Source organism: Eubalaena glacialis, chromosome 1 (genome assembly GCF_028564815.1).
Source record: "Eubalaena glacialis isolate mEubGla1 chromosome 1, mEubGla1.1.hap2.+ XY, whole genome shotgun sequence".
NCBI classification, from domain to species: domain Eukaryota; kingdom Metazoa; phylum Chordata; class Mammalia; order Artiodactyla; family Balaenidae; genus Eubalaena; species Eubalaena glacialis.
This window is the reverse complement of record NC_083716.1, coordinates 62,207,296-62,226,982: the sequence shown is the minus strand read 5'-3', so window position 1 is coordinate 62,226,982 and position 19,687 is coordinate 62,207,296. Positions and strand designations below refer to the sequence as shown.

Genomic DNA, 19,687 nt, shown 5'->3' with positions numbered 1-19,687 from the left:
AACTACTAAAGTTATGATTCTATAATTGGGCTTTCTTATACTGATATGAAAAGATATTTTTTACATAAATATTTACCTGCTTTTCAAAATGAGTATTCTTCAAATGATAGTATGTGACAGATTTAGCATTTTTAATATACTATGAATAATTTAAAGAAATTTTAAATTATTTTACATATCTAAGTAAATCTGAGGATGTTTTTGCCCTAATGTATAAGGAAGGGCCTTACTATCACCTAAATAATATTTAATTTATTCTATTAAAATGATAATCTTATGTTTTGTCTAATATATCATAATTTAATGAAAAAGGATATGGACTTTTGGAATTATATTTATGAACAGAGAAGTGAATATTAAAAATAAATTATTTGAAAGTATCTATGAATGAAAACTAATTAAAAAATCTGTAAAGCATTTATTGAGAAGAATAAACTTTATTGAAGGACCTAAAAAAAGATAGAAATAAATGCAGAGTTATAATATGTTAATGAATATGAGGACAACATTGTAACAATTGTCAGTTTCCCTCACACAAATTTATAAACTCACTACAGTGTTAATATGAACCTCAATAGGAACTGATGAACTTATTCAAAAATTCATATGAAAGAATAAAACTATACAAATACTTAAGATAAATTTGGAGTAGAAAGGGGAGGGAAAGGTTTACCTAAACCACATATTAAGATGTATTTTTAAAACTCAAAACAGTGAAGTATTGGTGCAGGAAAGATTGTAGGATCAGATTAGAGAAACCTTGCATATATGGAAATTTGACATGTGATAGAATTAGCTTTGTAAATCAGGAGAAGGGGCAGAGTCAATGGTTCTGTTAGTGTTGATTTCTTATTTCACAAAAGTATATTTCAGATGGCATAAGGAGTAAAATGTGAAACAGCTCTAAAAGAAAAAAAAAAGTTAGCCTAATTTATATCAGAAACTAAAACATGCCTCCAGAAAGCTATTAGAACTAATAAATGAATTCAGTTAAATTTCAGCGTACAAAATTAATATATGGAAATCTGTTGCAGGAATTCTCTGGTGCTCCAGTGGTTAGGACTCTGCACTTCCACTGCAGGGGGCACGGGTTCAATCCCTGGTTGGGGAACTAAGATCCTGGACGGCACGTGGTGCAGCCAAAAAAAAAAAAAAAACTGTTATGTTTCTATAAACTAACAATGAACTATCAGGAAGAGAAATTAAGAAAACAATCTCATTTACAATTGCATCAAAAACAATAAAATACCTAGGAATAAATCTAACCAAGGAGGTAAATACTTGTACTTAGAAAACTGTAAGACATTGATGAAAGAAATCCAAGATGACACGAACAAATGGAAAGATATACCATGCTCATGTATTGGAAGAATTAATCTTGTTAAAATGATCATACTCCCCAAGGCAATCTACAAATTCAGCGCAATCCCTATCAAAATACCAACGGCATTTTTCACAGAACTAGAACAAATAACCCCAAACTTTGTATGGAAATACAAAAGACCCCGAATAGCCAAAAGAATCTTGAGAAAGAAGAACAAAGCTGGAGGTATCATATTCCCTGGTTTCAGACTATACTACAAAGCTACCACATCAAAATAGTGTGGTTCTGGCACAAAAACAGACACATAGATCAATGGACCAGAATCGAGATTGCAGAAATAAACCCACACTTACATGGTCAATTAATCTAAAACAAAGGAGGCAAGAATATACAATGGGGAAAAGACAGCCTCTTCAATAAATGATGTTGGAAAAACTGGACAGCTACATGCCAAAGAATCAAAATGGACTACTTTCTCACACCATATACAAAAATAAACTCAAAATGGGTTAAAGACTTAAATGTAAGACCTGAAACCATAAAACTCCTAGGAGAAAACATAGGCAGTACACTCTTTGACATAGGTCTTAGCAATATTTTTTGGATACATCTCAGGCAAGGTAAACAAAAGCAAAAATAAACAAATGGGGCCACATCAAACTAAAAAGCTTTTGCACAGCAAAGGAAACTATCAACAAAATGAAAAGGCACCCTATTGAATAGGAGAAGATATTTGCAAATGATATATCTGATAAGAGGTTAACGTCCAAATTATATAAAGAACTCATACAACTCAACATCAAAGAAACAAACAACCTGATTAAAAAATGGGCAAAGGACCTGAAGAGACATTTTTCCAAAGAAGACAAACAGATGACCAACAGACACATGAAAATATGCTCAATATCACTAATCATCAGGAAAATGCAAATCAAAACTACAATGAGATATCACTCACACCTGTCAGAATGGCTGTTATCAAAAAGACTAGAAATAACAAGTTTTGGGGAGGATGTGAAGAAAAGGGAACCCTCATGCACTGTTGGTGGGAATGTATTGATAAACTGGTGTAGCCACTATGGAAAACAGTATGGAGGTTCCTCAAAAAATTAAAAATAGAACTACTACATGATTAAGCAATTCTACTTCCAGGTATTTTTCCCTGTGTTCATTGTAGCATTATTTACAATATCCAAGATATTGACGCAACCTAAGTGTCCATAGATAGATGAATGGATAAACAAGAGGTGGTATATATGTACAAGAGCATATTACTCAGCCATAAAAAAGGAGGACGTCTTGCCATTTGGGACAACATGGGTGGACCTTAGGAACTTCATCTAACCTTGCTGGACTTTATTGTTCTTAGCTGTAGAAGAAGGGCATTAGTCTGTATGATTTCTCTGACCCTTCCAACACTAAAATTCTATGATTGTATTTCACATTCCTGATGCAGAATAGTACAGAACGGGGAAAGAAAAGAAACAGATGAGGGCAAGATCATAAACCACTGGAATCATCCATCATATAATATAAAGTTCAGTTCAAAGTATCTCTGCAGAAAACACCCTAAATGTGCTTCCTTATTGTACCAGTTCCTTTTCATAATAAGTCCTTAAGCGATATACAGTCATGTTGAAACCAAGCAGGACCCTGTGGGGCTCCTGGGTACAAGTCCTTTCTGTGTCCCCGTTTCTTGTTTGTAGAAAATGGGCTTCATTCAGCCTCCACCTTCCCTGAGTTCCAAAGGGCTGATTCAAACAGTTGCTAATCAGGGAGGGGAGGGAATGCAGAAACAAGGGAGGAACAGTTAAGAAGCAATAGTGCAGCCTTGGGGCAGGGTCCTGGTTCCTCCTCAAGGAATATACATGACAGTATCTTTGAGTTCTTCTGCAGGAACTAAGGCCCCCACCCAGGTGGAAGATGGTAACTTCAGGCTGGGCGCATGATTCCTGGGGCACCGCCCTGTTACCTCACCACCAACCAATCAGAAGAAAGTCACAAACCCTGCAGCCCTCACCCCAAACTTTGCCTATAAAAACTTCTCCCCCAAAACCATTGGGGAGTTTGGGATTTTTGAGGACAAGCCACCCATTCTCCTTGATTGGCCCTGCAATAAACCTTTCTCTGCTTCATACTCTGACGTTTCGGTTTTGTTTGGCTTCACTGTGCATCAGGCACACGAACTTGTGTTCAGTAACAGTGTTCATAAAATGATATATTTTAGAGGAGATTTTACTAATTATTTTGAACACCAACTAATTTTCCTACTATAAATTTTTAACAGTTGGCTAAATAAGAAGCATTTGTATTATATGACTTTTTCTACACCTAATGCTCCAAAGCCTTTTTTTTTTTTTTTAAATACTTCTTCAACCCCATGTGTCTGTTGTCCTTGCACTTCTCTTCTTACTCTGGAAAATTCCTTGCCTTTTAATTTTTATTCCTAAATCAGTTGTCATATTCTGTCTCTCAGTATTTGTATGGGATGCCCCATAATTTCTAGGTTTCTTTGAACCACACTGCTATAGAACATACTTAGATTATTTCTTATTTATTGAAATGGAAATCAAAGCAAAAGATTTTTTTTAACCAACCAAAAAGTTACTTGATGCAATTTACACTTAAAAAGAGTATTTATCTCTAGAGAATAGTAGCTGACAGCTGTCATTAGCTTGTAAATTCCCATTGTGACTTCACTACAACCAACAGCAATTTTGTATATTGTTAAACTTGAGGAACTATGGTAATTGTTATTCTTTGGTTGCAAAACAAGAAATCTAACATTTGCATTACAATCTAGTGTGTGGGAAAGAAGGAGACCTGGGGATTTATTTCAAAAGCAGTATTGTAATAAAGGTTTGTCAGTTCTGAAATGTGCTATCCATGCAGAGTTTCTCAAAGCTTTCATATTTAATTCCTTTTAAAGGCTTTATAATCTTTAAAGGAAAAAGTTAAACTGAGTGATAAAGACCTTAATGTTATCTGTTGACTTTGTCTCAGTTATTTAAAAACAGTAACCACTAAGCACTTTCCTGTGAAACTGATGTATTAGTGAAATCTTCCATACTTTATGTGTTTAAGATTCACAGATTCCTATCTTTTATTTAAACCCAACTCTGTCTACTTCTTGAAATCTGTGTGTGAATATTTTTGCATATATCAATAGAAAGAAGACTGGATTGGGGGGAAGAAAACACCAGGTAGACAAGTTAATCACCTAATTTTATGACCCCATCATCATTACTGCTTATAGAACAAATAGGGATATTTATGTTGCTGGCTCTGACTTTACGGAAACAATGGATTGCTAAGGATTCTTTTAAAAATGAGAAAGAAAATGACAAAAATTTCAAGTTACTTTAGATATTGAAAACTTTAGGTGGTACATGCTATGTATTAAGTTTATTTTACTATTTTTGGCCTCTTTTTCCTTAGGAAACTCAGACTCTCCTTTTGGAAGGAATAAACAGGGATTTCTGACTTTGCTTCTTTTTAGTTTTTATGTAAAAATTCAAATCATTTATCCACAAAGGATTAACTGCTGTGGGAATTGCTGTCCTGCTGTCAACAGCTAGAACACCAGACAGAATACATGAAAATGCTGTTTCTAAACATTGGACAGTAGGCAAGACAGGACTTTGATCTCTGAGAAAAGAGAAGCAAATGAAATTAACCTTACATTGCTTCAGCTTGCAGCCTGAGGCTTTGGTTAAATTCTAAACCACAAGGCCAGGCTATAACAACTTCCAAGGAAATAGCAATTACCAGAAGCTGTAAAATGAATAACTCTTAGTGCTCACTCAGGGCCAGAAATCATTTGACTTCCCACCAGCTAGAGAGGAGAGACATCACTGAATACATGAACATTCAGCAGAGACTCCCAGAAGAACCATAACTTGGAAGTGGGGCCAAATTGGCCCTAGAATAAAGGATTCTCTAGATCTGTCTTAAAAGACCTGAGAGGATCAAGCTAATATGAAAGTAACTTAACTATACAACAAGATCTGGTATTCAGCAGTGTAAAAGTCACAATGTCTAATCTCCCATCAAAAATTACTAGGCATGTGAAGAAGCTGCTGGGTGGGGGGTGGGGGGGCCAGAATCAGTCAATAGAACCAGACCTACAAATGACAGAAATGATGGGATTAACAGACAAGGATTTTAAAATAGTTATTATAAATGTGACCCTTATATTCAGAGAGAGAGAAGAAAACATAAGCATAATATGAAGAAAAATAGAAAATAGAACAATAAACAAAGGGAACTTCTAGAGGTGAAAAATATATCTGAAATGAAAACCAATATAAATGGAATTAATAGCAGATTAAACACTACAGAGGAAAAGATCAGTGACACTGACATACATAGCAATTAAAACTATCCAAAATGAATCTGAGAGGGGAAAACTCCTAAAGTAATATGAAAAGAGTTTTAGTGCCCTGTGTGATAGTACCACATGGTCTAATATAAGTGTAATTGGAATCCCATAAGGAGAGGGGTAGGAGACATAAAAAATATTTGAATAATGGCCAAAATTTTTCCAAATTTGATGAGAACTATGAGCCCACAGAGCTAAGAAATTTAACAATTCCCAAACAGAATAATCATAAAGAAAACCATAGAAAGGAACATTATAATCAGATTGCTGAAAACCAATGATAAAGAGAAAATATTAAAAGCAGCCAGAGGAAAAAAGACATATTACATACAAAGGAACAAAGATAAGAATGTACACAAATTTATCATATACTGTGCAAACCAGAAGGCAAATTCTTTAGAGCACTAAAAGGAAAAAAAAAAAAAGCCAACCTAGAATTTTTTACATAGCAAAAATGTCTTTCAAAATTGAAGATGAAATAAAGACTTTTTCTCACTTTACCAAAACTGAGAGAATTTATTGTCAGCATATCTGCACAACAAGAAATGTTTAAGGAAGCTCTTGAGACAAAAGGAAAATGATACCAAATGGAAATGTGGATCTATACCAGAAACAATGAGGAACACCAGAGGGTAAATATGTGTATAAATATAAAAGACATTTTTCTCATTTTAAAATTTCTTTAAAGTATAATCAGTTATCAAAGTAAAAATAATGTATTGTGTGGTTTATAACATGTAGAAATAAAATATAGAACAATACAGGGGGAATGGAAGTATATTGTTGTAAGGTTCTCTACACTATACCTAAAGTGGTATGATATTACTTGAAGGTTAAATGTGATAAGTTAAAGATGTATATTGTAAACCCTTGAGTAGGGTTCAGCAAACCCAATAGGCCAAGTCCAGTGCACTCCTTATTTTTGTAAATAAAGTTTGTTGAAACACAGCCATGCATATTCGTTTACATATTGCCTAGGGCTGCTTTTGCACCACAGTGCAGTCTAAAGTTGCAGCAGAGATCTTATGGCCTACAAAGCCTAAAGTATTTAATGTCTGTCTACCCCTTTACAGAAAAAGTTTGGCAATACCTGCTATAGAGTAACCCCAAAACATGAACAGGTACAGTTAATAAGCCAATAGTAGAGATTAAATGTAATAAAAAAATACTCAGTTAATCTAAAAGAGGGCATGAATCGAAGAAAAGTGGAAGAAAGAAGAGTCAAGAAAAGTAGCAAGATGGCAGACATACACAACAATATTTATAATTAATTAAATGCTAATGGTATACACACTTTAATTAAAAGACAGAGATTGTCAGATTGGATAAAATAGGAAGACTCAACCATATGCTGCCTGCAGGAAACCCACTTGAAATATAAAGACGTGGGTAGGTTAAACGTAAAAGGATGAGAAAAGGTATACCATATGTCCACACAAAGACTTGTGAGTAAGTAATCATAAAAGGTTTATTCATAGCAGTCCAAAACTGGAAACAATCCACATGTCAATCAACAGGTGAATGATTGAAGAAATTGTGGTGTATCCACAATTTTAAATGCTACTCAGCAATAAAAACAAATTAACTACTAATGCATGCAGCAACAGTGGTGAATCTCAGAATCATTATGCTGAAAGAAAGAAGCCAGATACAAAAGAGTACATGCTGTATGATTCCAGTAGTATAAAACTCTAGAAAAACGAAGTATAATCTGTGGTGAAAAAAATCCAATCAGTAGTTGCCCAGGGGTTAACTTGAATCGGGATCAAGAGAATTTGGGGGGGCTAATGGAAATGTTCTTTATCTTGATTATTATGTCAAAATTCATCAAATGTTCATTTAAAATAAGAGTGTATATTATTATTTATAAACTATGCTTCAATAAGGGTTACTTCTAAAATTTAAGTCACGAAACAATGTAGTGTGAGGCTTTTGTATTCGTTGTAGGCATTATAATTTACTAGACCAGGTGAGGAAATAAGATGTAAATGACTACAACTATGAAAAGTTTGATGCATTTAGAATCTCCAGAACATTATTCTATGTATATTTCCTCTCGGCTCTTCAATTTTGAGGGATACGAATCCTTAAAAACTTTATAGAGTGTATCTTTTGATTCTTAAAAAAAGCTAATAAAGAAACATTATCAGGGACTTCCCTGGTGGCACAGTGGTTAAGAATCCGCCTGCCAACGCAGGGGACACGGGTTTGAGCCCTGGTCCGGGAAGATCCCACATGCTGCAGAGCAACCAAGCCCGTGTGCCACAACTACTGAGCCTGCGCTCTAGAGCCCACGAGCCACAACTACTGAAGCCCGGGTGCCTAGAGCCCGTGCTCCGCAACAAGAGAAGCCACCGCAATGAGCAGCCTGCACACTGCAACGAAGAGTAACCCCTGCTCACCGCAACTAGAGAAAGCCCGCGTGCTGCAAGGAAGACCCAACGCAGCCAAAAATTAATTAATTAATTTTAAAAATATTTTAAAAAAAGAAACATCACTCATCTTAAAGCAGTATGCTAAGTGGGTTTTTTTAAATTAATTAATTAATTAATTATTTTTGGCTGGATTCCATACCAGATTTGATTCCAAACCCTGTTTTCCTTTCACAGACTAGTGATAAATTATCATCTTTCTTTATTTTTTTTTTAATATTTATTTATTTATTTGGTTGCACCAGGTCTTAGTTGTGGCAGGTGGGCTCCTTAATTGCAGCACGTGGGTTCCTTAGTTGTGGCATGTGAACTCTTAGTTGCAGCACACATGTGGGATCTAGCTCCCTGACCAGGGATTGAACCCAGGCCCCCTGCATTGGGAGCGCGAAGTCTTATCCACTGTGCCATCAGGGAAATCCCTAAATTATCATCTTTAAATGCTTGGTTGCTTGTGTAAAAAATTCTGGTTCAAAATTTATTTATTAAAAGATTCATTTGAAAATTATTTTGAAAGAGTTATCCTGACATTTGTTTTAGGGACTAAGGTTCTATAAATCAAGACTGTTAAGGAACAAGATAAGGAAATAAGGAATTCTGTGCCGTTCTGTTGTAGAAAATCCTTTCAGTTGTGTAGCTTATGATAATGGTTCCCTTAATAACGTTTTGTTAGTAAATCCCAAAAGTTGAGCTTTGGCCTCTTGCTAACCTCAGGAAAATGTTCAAGAGAACTTAAAAGGAATTGTTTTTTATTATATCGTAATATGTCCAAATTGTATAAGAGAATGCTTACTTATCAAGCACCTTGGATATAATATTATATGTACTACAGAAATATGAGTTGATTGTCCTTGAGTAAGTCTCACTTATTAGTGTATTTTCACATGTCATTCCCCACAGATTCTTAAAAAAGCTCTGGCTCCCAAGAGCCACCTCCTACAAGGTATAGAATTTGGCCCAGCAATCTCTGGCTACTTAATAAAATTTTCCTAAATGGATTCAGGGTTTGGATTCACCAATACCAAGAACTTTACCTTAAATTCCTGGGAAAGCCTCTCCTTGACCCACTTAAAAGATAATCCTTTGCATAGTTTCTTTTTTCTGCAAAGTGAATTGTGTGATAGATATGATCTTCCATAAGCCATTTCCTGGAATAACCTTCAACTAAAGCTAAAGGGCATATTCTTGAACCTTAGAAAACATTTTAAGCCACACTAATAATAATAAACCCCCATTTAAGAAGATTAATAATGTCACTTTAACTTATAATGAAATCTAATTATCATATGGTTATGGGTCTTTTTCATTCAGATGTGACAGTGGTGTATCAAAATGGGTTACCTGTGATATCTGTGAGGCTACCATCCCGGCGTGAACGCTGCCAGTTTACACTCAAACCTATCTCAGACTCTGTTGGTGTGTTTTTACGACAACTACAAGAAGAGGATCGGGGAATTGACAGAGTTGCAATCTATTCACCAGGTATAGTCACCTTCATTATTTTTTTTTTTAATTTTTATTGGAGCCTAGTTGCTTTACAATGTTGTGTTAGTTTCTGCTGTATGGCAAAGTGAATCAGTTATACATTTACATATATCCACTCTTTTTTAGGTTCTTTCCCACATAGGCCATTAAATAGACATTTCGCCAAGGAAGACATACAGATGGACAAGAGGCACATGAAATGATGCTCGACATCACTAATCATTAGAGAAATGCAAGTCAAAACTACAATGAGGTATCACCTCACGCCAGTCAGAATGGCCATTATCAAAAAATCAAGAAACAATAAATGCTGGAGAGGGTGTGGAGAAAAGGGAACCCTCCCACGCTGTTGGTGGGAATATAAATTGATACAGCCACTATGGAGAACAGTATGGAGGTTCCTTAAAAAACTAAAAATAGAACTACCATACCACCCAGCAATCCCACTACTGGGCATACACCTTCATTTTTAATTCCCACCCACCCATCATTTCACTCCAAATTGTTTTTACACACACACACACACACACACACACCCCACTGCAAAAGAATCCCATGCTCTTAACTTTAGGACACAGTCTTTTGCTTAGCAAATGTCAAGAGAGACAGTGATTTCTCTCCCAATTTTCAGAGTATGATTGCTCAGTTTTAGCAAGGGTATATACACAGGGATCTCATTCAAAAGCACCTCACATATAATGCCATGGGCAAAGATGAACCATCAATCACATTTATACTTTTGAGACCTTTTGTCATTACCTTAGGTGTGGAATAAACTTTTCTAGTAGTTGAGCCATCATCTCTGAAGATATGAAATATTAGGCCTTCTTTTTAAATCTTCTTAGGTCTTTCACATAAATGTTTACAAAATAGACATATGGTTTGAAAATAATATAAGGCACTAAAAATTCCCATTTGACATGATATCCATTTCATTTATTTTTTTTAAGTGCCTTACATTTTTCCCACTTTCACTTTGAAAAATTTTAAACCTACAGAAAACGTAAAAGCCTAGTACAGTAAGTACCTATTTACCCTTGGATTTACTCAGTTGTTGCTAATTTGCCACATTTCTGTAGTTTAAGTATTTTAAATATTCTTAATTCTCAACTCATCTTGTAATATAATTAATAGATCAGCTTGGTGTACTTTGCTAACCCTAGCATCTGCCCCTACTGGATTATTGGCAACTAATCAGTAACTATACTGCAAAGTACCATATATTAGAAAACATGGGGTGTTTTACTCAACCAACTTCCATCATAGACATCCATGCACCTCTCCCAGTGACCCTAGATTTCCAGCTGACACCTATACATCTATGTAATTATTTCACTTGTTCATAAAGTTCTTCCAGAAAAACACGTTGTTAAATCTTCACCAAGAAGATTGCCATGAAAACAGAAAGCCTCAGATAGTATAAGCTTTGTTTAGCATAGAACTTAAGGATAAGGCAAAAAGTTAACTGAAATTTAAAAGAGAAGACATAATTTTAAAATCTATTTTGAGGATTGCTTTTTTCCTGACCATTCTTGAATAATTTTGGACATATGACCTTCAAATTTTCACATTTAAATTTTCACAGATGGCGTTCGAGTTGCTGCCTCAACAGGGATAGACCTCCTCCTCCTTGACGACTTTAAACTGGTCATTAATGACTTAACGTATCATGTACGACCACCAAAGAGAGGTAACAAGTAACCTTGATAAGGCCAGAGAAATGTGAGAACGGCTTTTGGAAAGAACTTTTTTTCCCCTGGGTAAACTTGAGAAACAGACAGTATTCAAAGAGCAGTCAAAGTTTTACATATAGGTAGCACTTCGCTAGTACACTGACTAAAACATAGACACCAGAATGCTTTATTATCGGCTCTTGTCACTGTTTCACATAAATGAGTGTTCTACATAACTTAAACTCCTTCCTTCCATACAAGCTAAAAGTCATATTATTTTAATAACGTTATTGGGGGAATCTTTCTTAAAAATTATGGAATTCCCTGTCCTCTTAAACATTTGTAACAGGAATTAACCCCTTTTTTTTGATGGCTCAAGGTTAGCAGTTTGAAAGTCAATTATTGTACAATAATAGTCCTTGGGAACTTCGGACAAGAATATGCTTTTAGGCGAAAAAATGGGATATTTGCCTCCGGTGCCAAAAAACTCAGTAATCAAATATTTTCATGAACTACTTTTAAAAACCAAAGTTAATGCAAAAAATCCACGATAAACAAAATATCAAAAATTTAAATAAAGACAAAGTTAGTTTTAGTGATTTTTCTTTTCGCCCCACTCTCCGATATGGCTTTGCACAGTACTGATGCTATTAAATAGCCCTCTAAAATAACATTTTGAAGTGTGTCTCTTTTGGTCATCTTTCTCTCTTTGCCCTTGATATTCATTGTCACTCACTGCTGTCGTTAATTCCCCTTCCACCACCACCACCGCCTCCATCAGCTTCCTAGGACATTTGTTATTTTCCATTCTGCTTTTGAGAATTGTGTCTAATGTAGAAAAAGTTCTAAGTAAAAGCCTAAGTATTGAATGCCTCCAAAATCTGGTCCACATCTACCTTTAAAGTTTTTCTCTTTTCCTCTTAAAAGATGCCTACTTTTCCTCCACCCTCTAGTTCCTTTGCTCTTTCCTTTGCCATCTCAGTGTTTTCTCACCTTTCCTCTAAGATGCCTTTTTCTTTTCTTCCTAACCTCCTATTTCCTCAGGTCAAAATCATCAATGTCAGCTCTTCCATGAAGCCTTTCATGATCCCATTCTTTCTTTTTCTTACTCCCAGCCAACCAGAAGTGATTATTCTCTTCTCTGAATTCATCATTCCTTTTCTTTTCAAATGATCAGAGGGAAGGCACTGTGATTTTTGTATACCCCATTGACTTAGGTAGTCATCCTATATTGAGCGAGTTAAATGAGTTAAAGAATCCTTTAAATAGTAAGACATTACTGAATCAGATTTTATTAAGTTGGAATAATTGAACATGTAGACCAAGGATTGTTAGCTATATATTAGCTATACTAATATGTTTTTCTTCTTTATTCCCTGATTCTTGGACTAGACGTTCTCTTTAAAATAACAGAAGTACAGGCCTTATTTTACTCAGTTTTTTTTTTTGTTGTTCTTTAAATTTGCTCTTTATTTTTTTCTGGCTTTATTGACATATAATTGACATATAACACTGTGTAGTTTAAAGTATACAGTGTGATGATTTGATACACTTATATGTTGAGAAATGATTACCACAACAGGATTAGTTAATACCTCCATCATCTCACATAATTACCATTTCTTTTTGATGAGAACACTTGAGATCTACTTTCGTAGCCACTTTCAAGTATACATCACAGTTTTGTTAACTATAGTCACCATGCTGTACATTAGATCCCCAGAACTTATTCATCTTATAATTGGAAAATTGGTACCCTTTGACCAACATAGAACTACTGTATGATCCAGCAATTCCACTTTGGTGTATATATCCAAAGGAAATGAAATCAGAATCTCAAAGAGATATCTACACTCCCGTGTTCATTGCAGCATTATTCACAATAGCCAAGCTATGGAAACAACCTAAGTGTCCATCTACAGATGAATGGATAAAGAAGATGTGGCGTGTGTGTGTGTGTGTGTGTGTGTGTGTGTATCTAAAATATTATTCGGCCGTGAGAGAGAAGGAAACCCTGCCATTTGCAACAACATGGATAGACCTTAAGGGCATTATATTCAATTTTTGTGTGTGTATGTGAATTTCCTAGAGAGTTCATTCTATTTTGATTTTCTACTGCATTAGTAAAATATTAAAAGTTGACTAATATATTCTTATATAAAGTATAACAATCCGGAAAGTAAAGATTTATGTTGTCAAAAACTAGAGGTATTTTAATCAATGAATAATTCCAACCATCTTGTCTAATACTGTGTTTTTAAAAGAGAAATGAAAGTTTTAATTTTTTAAATAGGGCTATTCTCAAGTTGAATAAGGAAAGTAAAGGTAGAAATTGAAAAGGGGAGAAATTATATTTGATTCTCTGGTAATCAGTTTGGCTGCCTTACAACTCTTTGTTTTATCTGTATCTCAGAACTGTGGGATATCTATCCACCTTCCCTAGAAGTCAATGAGAATGTGAAGTTTGCAAGGGTCAGAAGTCTATAATTCATGGGATAATTGTAATTTGAAGTATGAAATTTCATAAGCTCAATAGTAGCATTAGTATAAAACTTTAAAAGGCCATTTTAATATTTAAATTTAGACATCAAATCTCTCTCAGCTCTGTTATTATTAGTCAATGAGTGATTATGTCATTATATACTTTTTTCACAGAAGCTTAAATAATACTGTTTTAAGTTCGTAAACACTTTTCCCTCAATTTTTAAAACATAGTAAAAAAAAATCTTTTTTTCTTTTGAAATAAACGTAAGATAGGTTTTCATTTTGTTTCTATCATATTATCTTCCTCCCAGTCACCACTGTTTGTCAGCTGCAGTGAGTGAGAGAACAGTTGGATTTCTGTATTTGAGGAGGGATGCCGATCATGCAGATGCGTAAACATACTCCTCTTCCCTACACTGTCACTGTTTTTAGTGAAAAAGCTAAATGGAGAAAAGAGGTTGAAGGCACTAGGTTTAGGGTGTTAGATAATGAGAAGAACACTAGGATTTTATATATACATGGAGCAGATGGAACAAATATACTTTATCTAATAAAAGTTAAAATAGTTAATGAAGGAAAACTTTTCCAGAATAGTTTAAGTTTTGACACAGTTTTTTTCTACTCATTCCTTACGCCCCTTTAATTTTCGCTTTTCTCTCCTATTTTTCTTTTCCCTGTACATGGATAGCACTTTAGAGCTAAAAATGCTCTATGAATGTTGTGCACCAGTAAACCTTAACTTCACATACTTCAGCAGGCACTGAGGATAGAGGGCTTATTCATATAGGATCTAATATAGCCATGTTTGATGTTTATGTGGGATTGGCAGTCATAGGTATTACGAATACCTAAGTACTGACAACACTTGTACCTAATGCCAAAATTGGAGGGAAGAGGCAGGAAAAAACTGAAATGGAACAAGGGGGCAGGTCATAGCAGCAAGGCTAGCTGCAAGTTCCATTGCATTCTTTTGGTTACCAAAGCTGTATATGGCTGGATTCCCCTGTGAGCACTGGTCGTTGAAAGTTTTTGTGCTAAGGAGACTCATCTTGATTGGCCACACTAAGCCCTTTCCCCCATTTATCCATCCAGAGGATATTGGAGACCTTGCTTCTCTCCTAATAATGTAAGTAATTGAGAGAAAATGTTGAACAGGCAAACCAAATACCAACTATAATGAATACCTTATCAGAGACTCAGATAGCCAGAATCCTTCCCAAACCATTATAGTAGCTGAAAAGACTTTTTAATCCCCATTATTTTTGCACATCTCCCTGTCTTTGTGTACCTTAATTATCCTGGCACTGATGGCATGTGCAGAAACATTAATAAACATCTTAATTGCATTTTTAGTGAAGCATACACGGATCATCCAGAAGTGTTTTTGTTAAGCCATTAGCAGATTTACCTTCTCTCTTCCTATAATTTCATCTCCAAATAGGTGGGCACATTTTTCAGGGTCAAGGGTTTGAGGTTGTTTTCCTCCACCATGACAATACCTTGGAAGCATATTCTTCCTGTCAAGAAAATCTAACAAAATAAAGCTAAGTCTCTTGAGTTTGCCAGGGCTTTACTGATCAGAAAGATAACAACTCTGTGTTCAGCCAGGTCTAGAATTGGACATCTGTGAGATTAATCTCCTATGAATTATCATTTTATAGTCTTTTCATTGCTGTTTGAAGGTATGTTGTAGCACATTAAATTTTATTTGCTTTGAATGATAATGCATTCACAATGTTCAACTCCCAAAGTCAAAGAGTATATGGGAAAAGATTTTCTCATCCCTGTTTCACAGCCACCCTTTTCTCCTCTTACCAGCAAGCATTGTTCTTAGTTTCTTGTTTCCTATCAGAGAGTCAGTGCATTCATAAGCAAATGTGAATGCATAATCTTTTTTCCCTTTTTATGCAAATAATAGCATATCATACATATACTGTTCATGTCGGTCAGGGTTCAATTGGGGAAGCAGAAGCATGTGAATAAAGTGGAATAAAAGATTTTTTATAGGAATGAGACTTTGTACAGTTGTAGATGAAGGTAAAGAAGTAAGAGTCTGTAAAGGGGAGCTTGGAAGATCAGAGAAAAGTTACTAATTTTGAAGTGATGGCGCATGTGGACAAATCAAAGCTTGCCAGGCAACCTGGAAATTCAAGTGCGTCCAACTACTAGGATAAGAAGAATTAGCAAAGGAGGGCTGGTAGAGAGATCCCTAGGACAGTGTTATCAAATAGAACTTTCTGTGACGATGAAAATGTTCCATTTCTGCACTGTCCAATATGGTAGCCATCAGTCACATGTGCCTATTGAGCACTTGAAATGTGGCTAGTATGGCTGAGAAACTGAATTTTAAATTTTATTTCATTTTAATTAATTTAAATTTAAATAGCCACACACAGCAAGCAGTTACTGTTTTGGACAGCACAGCTCTAGAAAGCTGCATCTGGCTGTGGGCGTGGATTTGCCGTTAATCATCAGAGGTGGCAGTTGAGAAAAAAGAGCTGGATACAGAGCCAGGGAGAGCAGGCACACACCGGCATCTCCAGGCACCTCTGCATCTGTCTCTCACTACTAACGACAACCTTCAGAGCCTGATGGCTTCTGCTTCACTTCTGCCTTCTAAAACCTCACTTGAATCTCTCTTTTGGCTAACTCTAATTCAGAACCATACAGGGAATTTGGGGGAATTTGGGATACATGGGGAAACATAATTCTAGTTTAACTAGATGTCAAGGTATAAAACCACCAAACTGCTTTTCTTACCTAACAGTGTATTCTGAAGATCTTAAAATACCAGAACATAAAGAATTCCTTATTCTTTTTCACAGCTGCTATGTGTTACATTGTATGAATGTATATTATCATTCACTTAGCTGCTTATTTTATAATTTATCATAGTGAAAAAAATCAAAAGAGAAATATTTTTACAAACTTGGAGTGAAAAATATGTTTCTACCTATAACATAAAACACAGAAGAAGCCATGAAAGAAAAGACTGATATAAAAAATAAATTTTTTACACAGTAGAACCCGTAATATGAATATTAATTTTAAAATAATAAGTCTTCAATGAATGACATTCTAATAGAAACTCTTTTATAAAACAAATACCAAGCCTGATTTCAGGTTTTATAGATTTTCAGGTTATGATTGTCTATACATATTTGATCATTAACATGTGTGTGCTTCATTAGGAAAAGGAAGAGGAGAGGGTCTGTTTAGTTTGTTTGCTTGCTTCCTTCTTTCCTCCCTTCCTTCTTTCCTCCCTTCCTCCCTCCTTTTCTCCCTCCTTGGATTTCTAAGCAAATACAATGTAACTATGGTATTGAAAGTGGAAATGGAAAAAGAAAGTACATGGAATAGAAAAGTCATTGGACTACCAGTCAGAAGACCTTTTCCCACTCCCTGCTAGCCGTGCAGCTTTGTGAATATCATTATTAGACCTCATTAAGGAGAGAAACCACCTCATATTTGATTTTTTTCCCCTCTATAGTGAATAGATCAGTACCTAATACAAAAATGTTTGTTAATCTTATCTCTCTAGGACTCAAAATTCCTCATTTATAAATTGTGGATTATATGCTGCCATGAGGATAAATATGGGATAATATATGTGAGAGGATTTTGTTTACCATAGGTAATTTATACGTACCTAAAAAATTATCTTTTTGAAAGAGGACTGAGGACTTCCCTGGTGGCGCAGTGGTCAAGAATCTGCCTGCCAATGCAGGGGACACGGGTTTGAGCCCTGGTCCGGGAAGATCCCACATGCTGCGGAGCAACTAAGCCCATGCATCACAACTACTGAGCCTGCGCTCTAGAGCCCATGAGCCACAGCTACTGAGCCTCCGTGCTGCAACTACTGAAGCCCGCGAGCCTAGAGCCTGTGCTCCACAACAGGAGAAGCCACCGTAGTGAGAAGCCCGCGCACCGCAACGAAGAGTAGCCCCTGCTTGCTGCAACCAGAGAAAGCCTGCGTGCAGCAACAAAGACCCAATGCAGCAAAAAATAAAATAAATAATAAAAAAAAGAAAGAGGACTGAGCTTGCAGGAGAAATATTAATATTGATATAGTAAAAGCCTCATAACTCAGTTCCAGGCCTGGGGGTCAGGAGGCATGGACTCTACCACTTCACTATGACATTCTAGAGTGCAGTTTTCTCTTTTTGTAACTTTGGAAAGTGTAGAACCATATGTGAATGTGAGCTGCAACTTTAGTGCAAAGCAGACTCTGTTGACATAGAGGACTTCTAGAACTCAAAGTGTTCTTTTATCTGTTCCCATTAATGCAGCACACATTCATTGAAGCATGCAAGATACTATGCTAGGTGCTATATCCCATTTTACTATATCAGCTCTTCTCTAATCCAATTTGCTACCCTTATTTGAATTTTTTTATTGATTGAATTTCTGTGATAACTGTACTAAAGGACATCCTTGAAGAATATTTGAAATACACACATGACTAATTCTGACTGTGGCTTATTTTGATTTAGAAAAAGGCTGACCTTCTGCTGTAGCTAACAAAATGTCACATTTAAGGCTAATAAGATTCTAAAACAAAAGCTTTACTTCTGGTGCTTTTTAAAAAGTTATTTGACAGCTGAGATCAGCTGACTTTTTATTAAATTTTCAAAACAATTTTTAGATTTCTGGAAGCACATGCTACTCACAGAAGAGGATATTGAATCAAAGAATTATTTAATTTTTTACCTTTTCAGTTATTCTCATAACTTCATGCCCTTTCAAGCTTGATATTGAGACCCATACAGCTATTCTGTCTTTGCCCAACGGGAATAAATAAAAATTGATATGCTAAGGGGAAGGTATATAGGGGCTAAGATTATTAGGATAATGATATTTTTATTTATACCCTTGTATTTGCAAATTTGAACTACTGTATATTTTTTCCTTAAGTGTTAGTTACTAAAGGGAAAAAATGACCAATTAAAATGGCAAGACCACAGATAAATTATAGATCAGAATTTTAATAAGCATGATAATCAGATTAATTCTAAACCTCTCTACTAGTTTTTGACATATTACTTTAAATTTTTTGTCTTTATCTAATGAAGATTATTATTACTTGTAGCCTCATTTGTAGCACTTATACTTCCAAGAATATAATGGTGGATGTTGGCTTCAAAATTTTCAAGTTGCCCAAATATGAGCTTACTTTCTAGGATTTATGGACTCTTGCTTTTTAAAAAGGAACTATCCCTTCCCTTCAGTTTAACATTGAAGGTGGGACCCCTGTAGTGGATGAATCTGCCTTGTTCTTATCATTAATAGCCCTAGGAATAGCAACTCTTCATTTAAGGCATACATTTTTTTTTAAATGTAATATTTTTCTTTCAGACCTCTTAAGCTATGAAAACGCAGCAACACTGAACGATGTAAAGACACTGGTCCAGCAGTTATACACTACTTTGTGCATCGAGCAGCACCAGTTAAACAAGGAAAGGGAGCTTATCGAAAGATTAGAAGATCTCAAAGAACAACTGGCGCCCCTGGAAAAGGTGCAGATTCAAATTTCACACTTTTCTCTTCACTAGTATTTTTTCCAGAGCATATATGTTTGCTTTTTTTCCCTCCGAGTTTTGTGTGATTGCATTGTGTCAATCAAACTAGTCCACTAGTTTTGGGAACTGAATCATACAAAGCTTCTGATTAAAGCTAAGAAAGGACTTAAAAAGGAATAGTTTGGAGCCTTGATAATGGACATAGAGCTTTGAGATCTAAATATACTGCCCTTAACCAGACTTACTACTTTTACAACAAAGATTGGAATAATTGCTGATCAAGAAGGGTTCTAAGTGAGGTGGATAATCATTTTAGCCAACTTAAGAATTAATATTATATGGAATATTATGCAACTGTTAAAAACAATCGTGTAGCTCTAATATTCTATAGA

General features: G+C 35.3%; 1 protein-coding gene across 1 annotated transcript in view; it reads left to right on the top strand.

Annotated features, from left to right (window-relative positions):
* The window catches only part of MCU (mitochondrial calcium uniporter), a 212,500-nt gene that overhangs the window by 172,254 nt on the left and 20,559 nt on the right, over positions 1-19,687 (top strand). Inside the window, exons 3-5 of the mRNA XM_061197445.1 lie at positions 9,446-9,616; positions 11,205-11,309; positions 19,132-19,292. Of these exons, the coding sequence (XP_061053428.1) occupies positions 9,446-9,616; positions 11,205-11,309; positions 19,132-19,292 (437 nt within the window). The remainder of the gene's footprint in view (positions 1-9,445; positions 9,617-11,204; positions 11,310-19,131; positions 19,293-19,687) is intronic.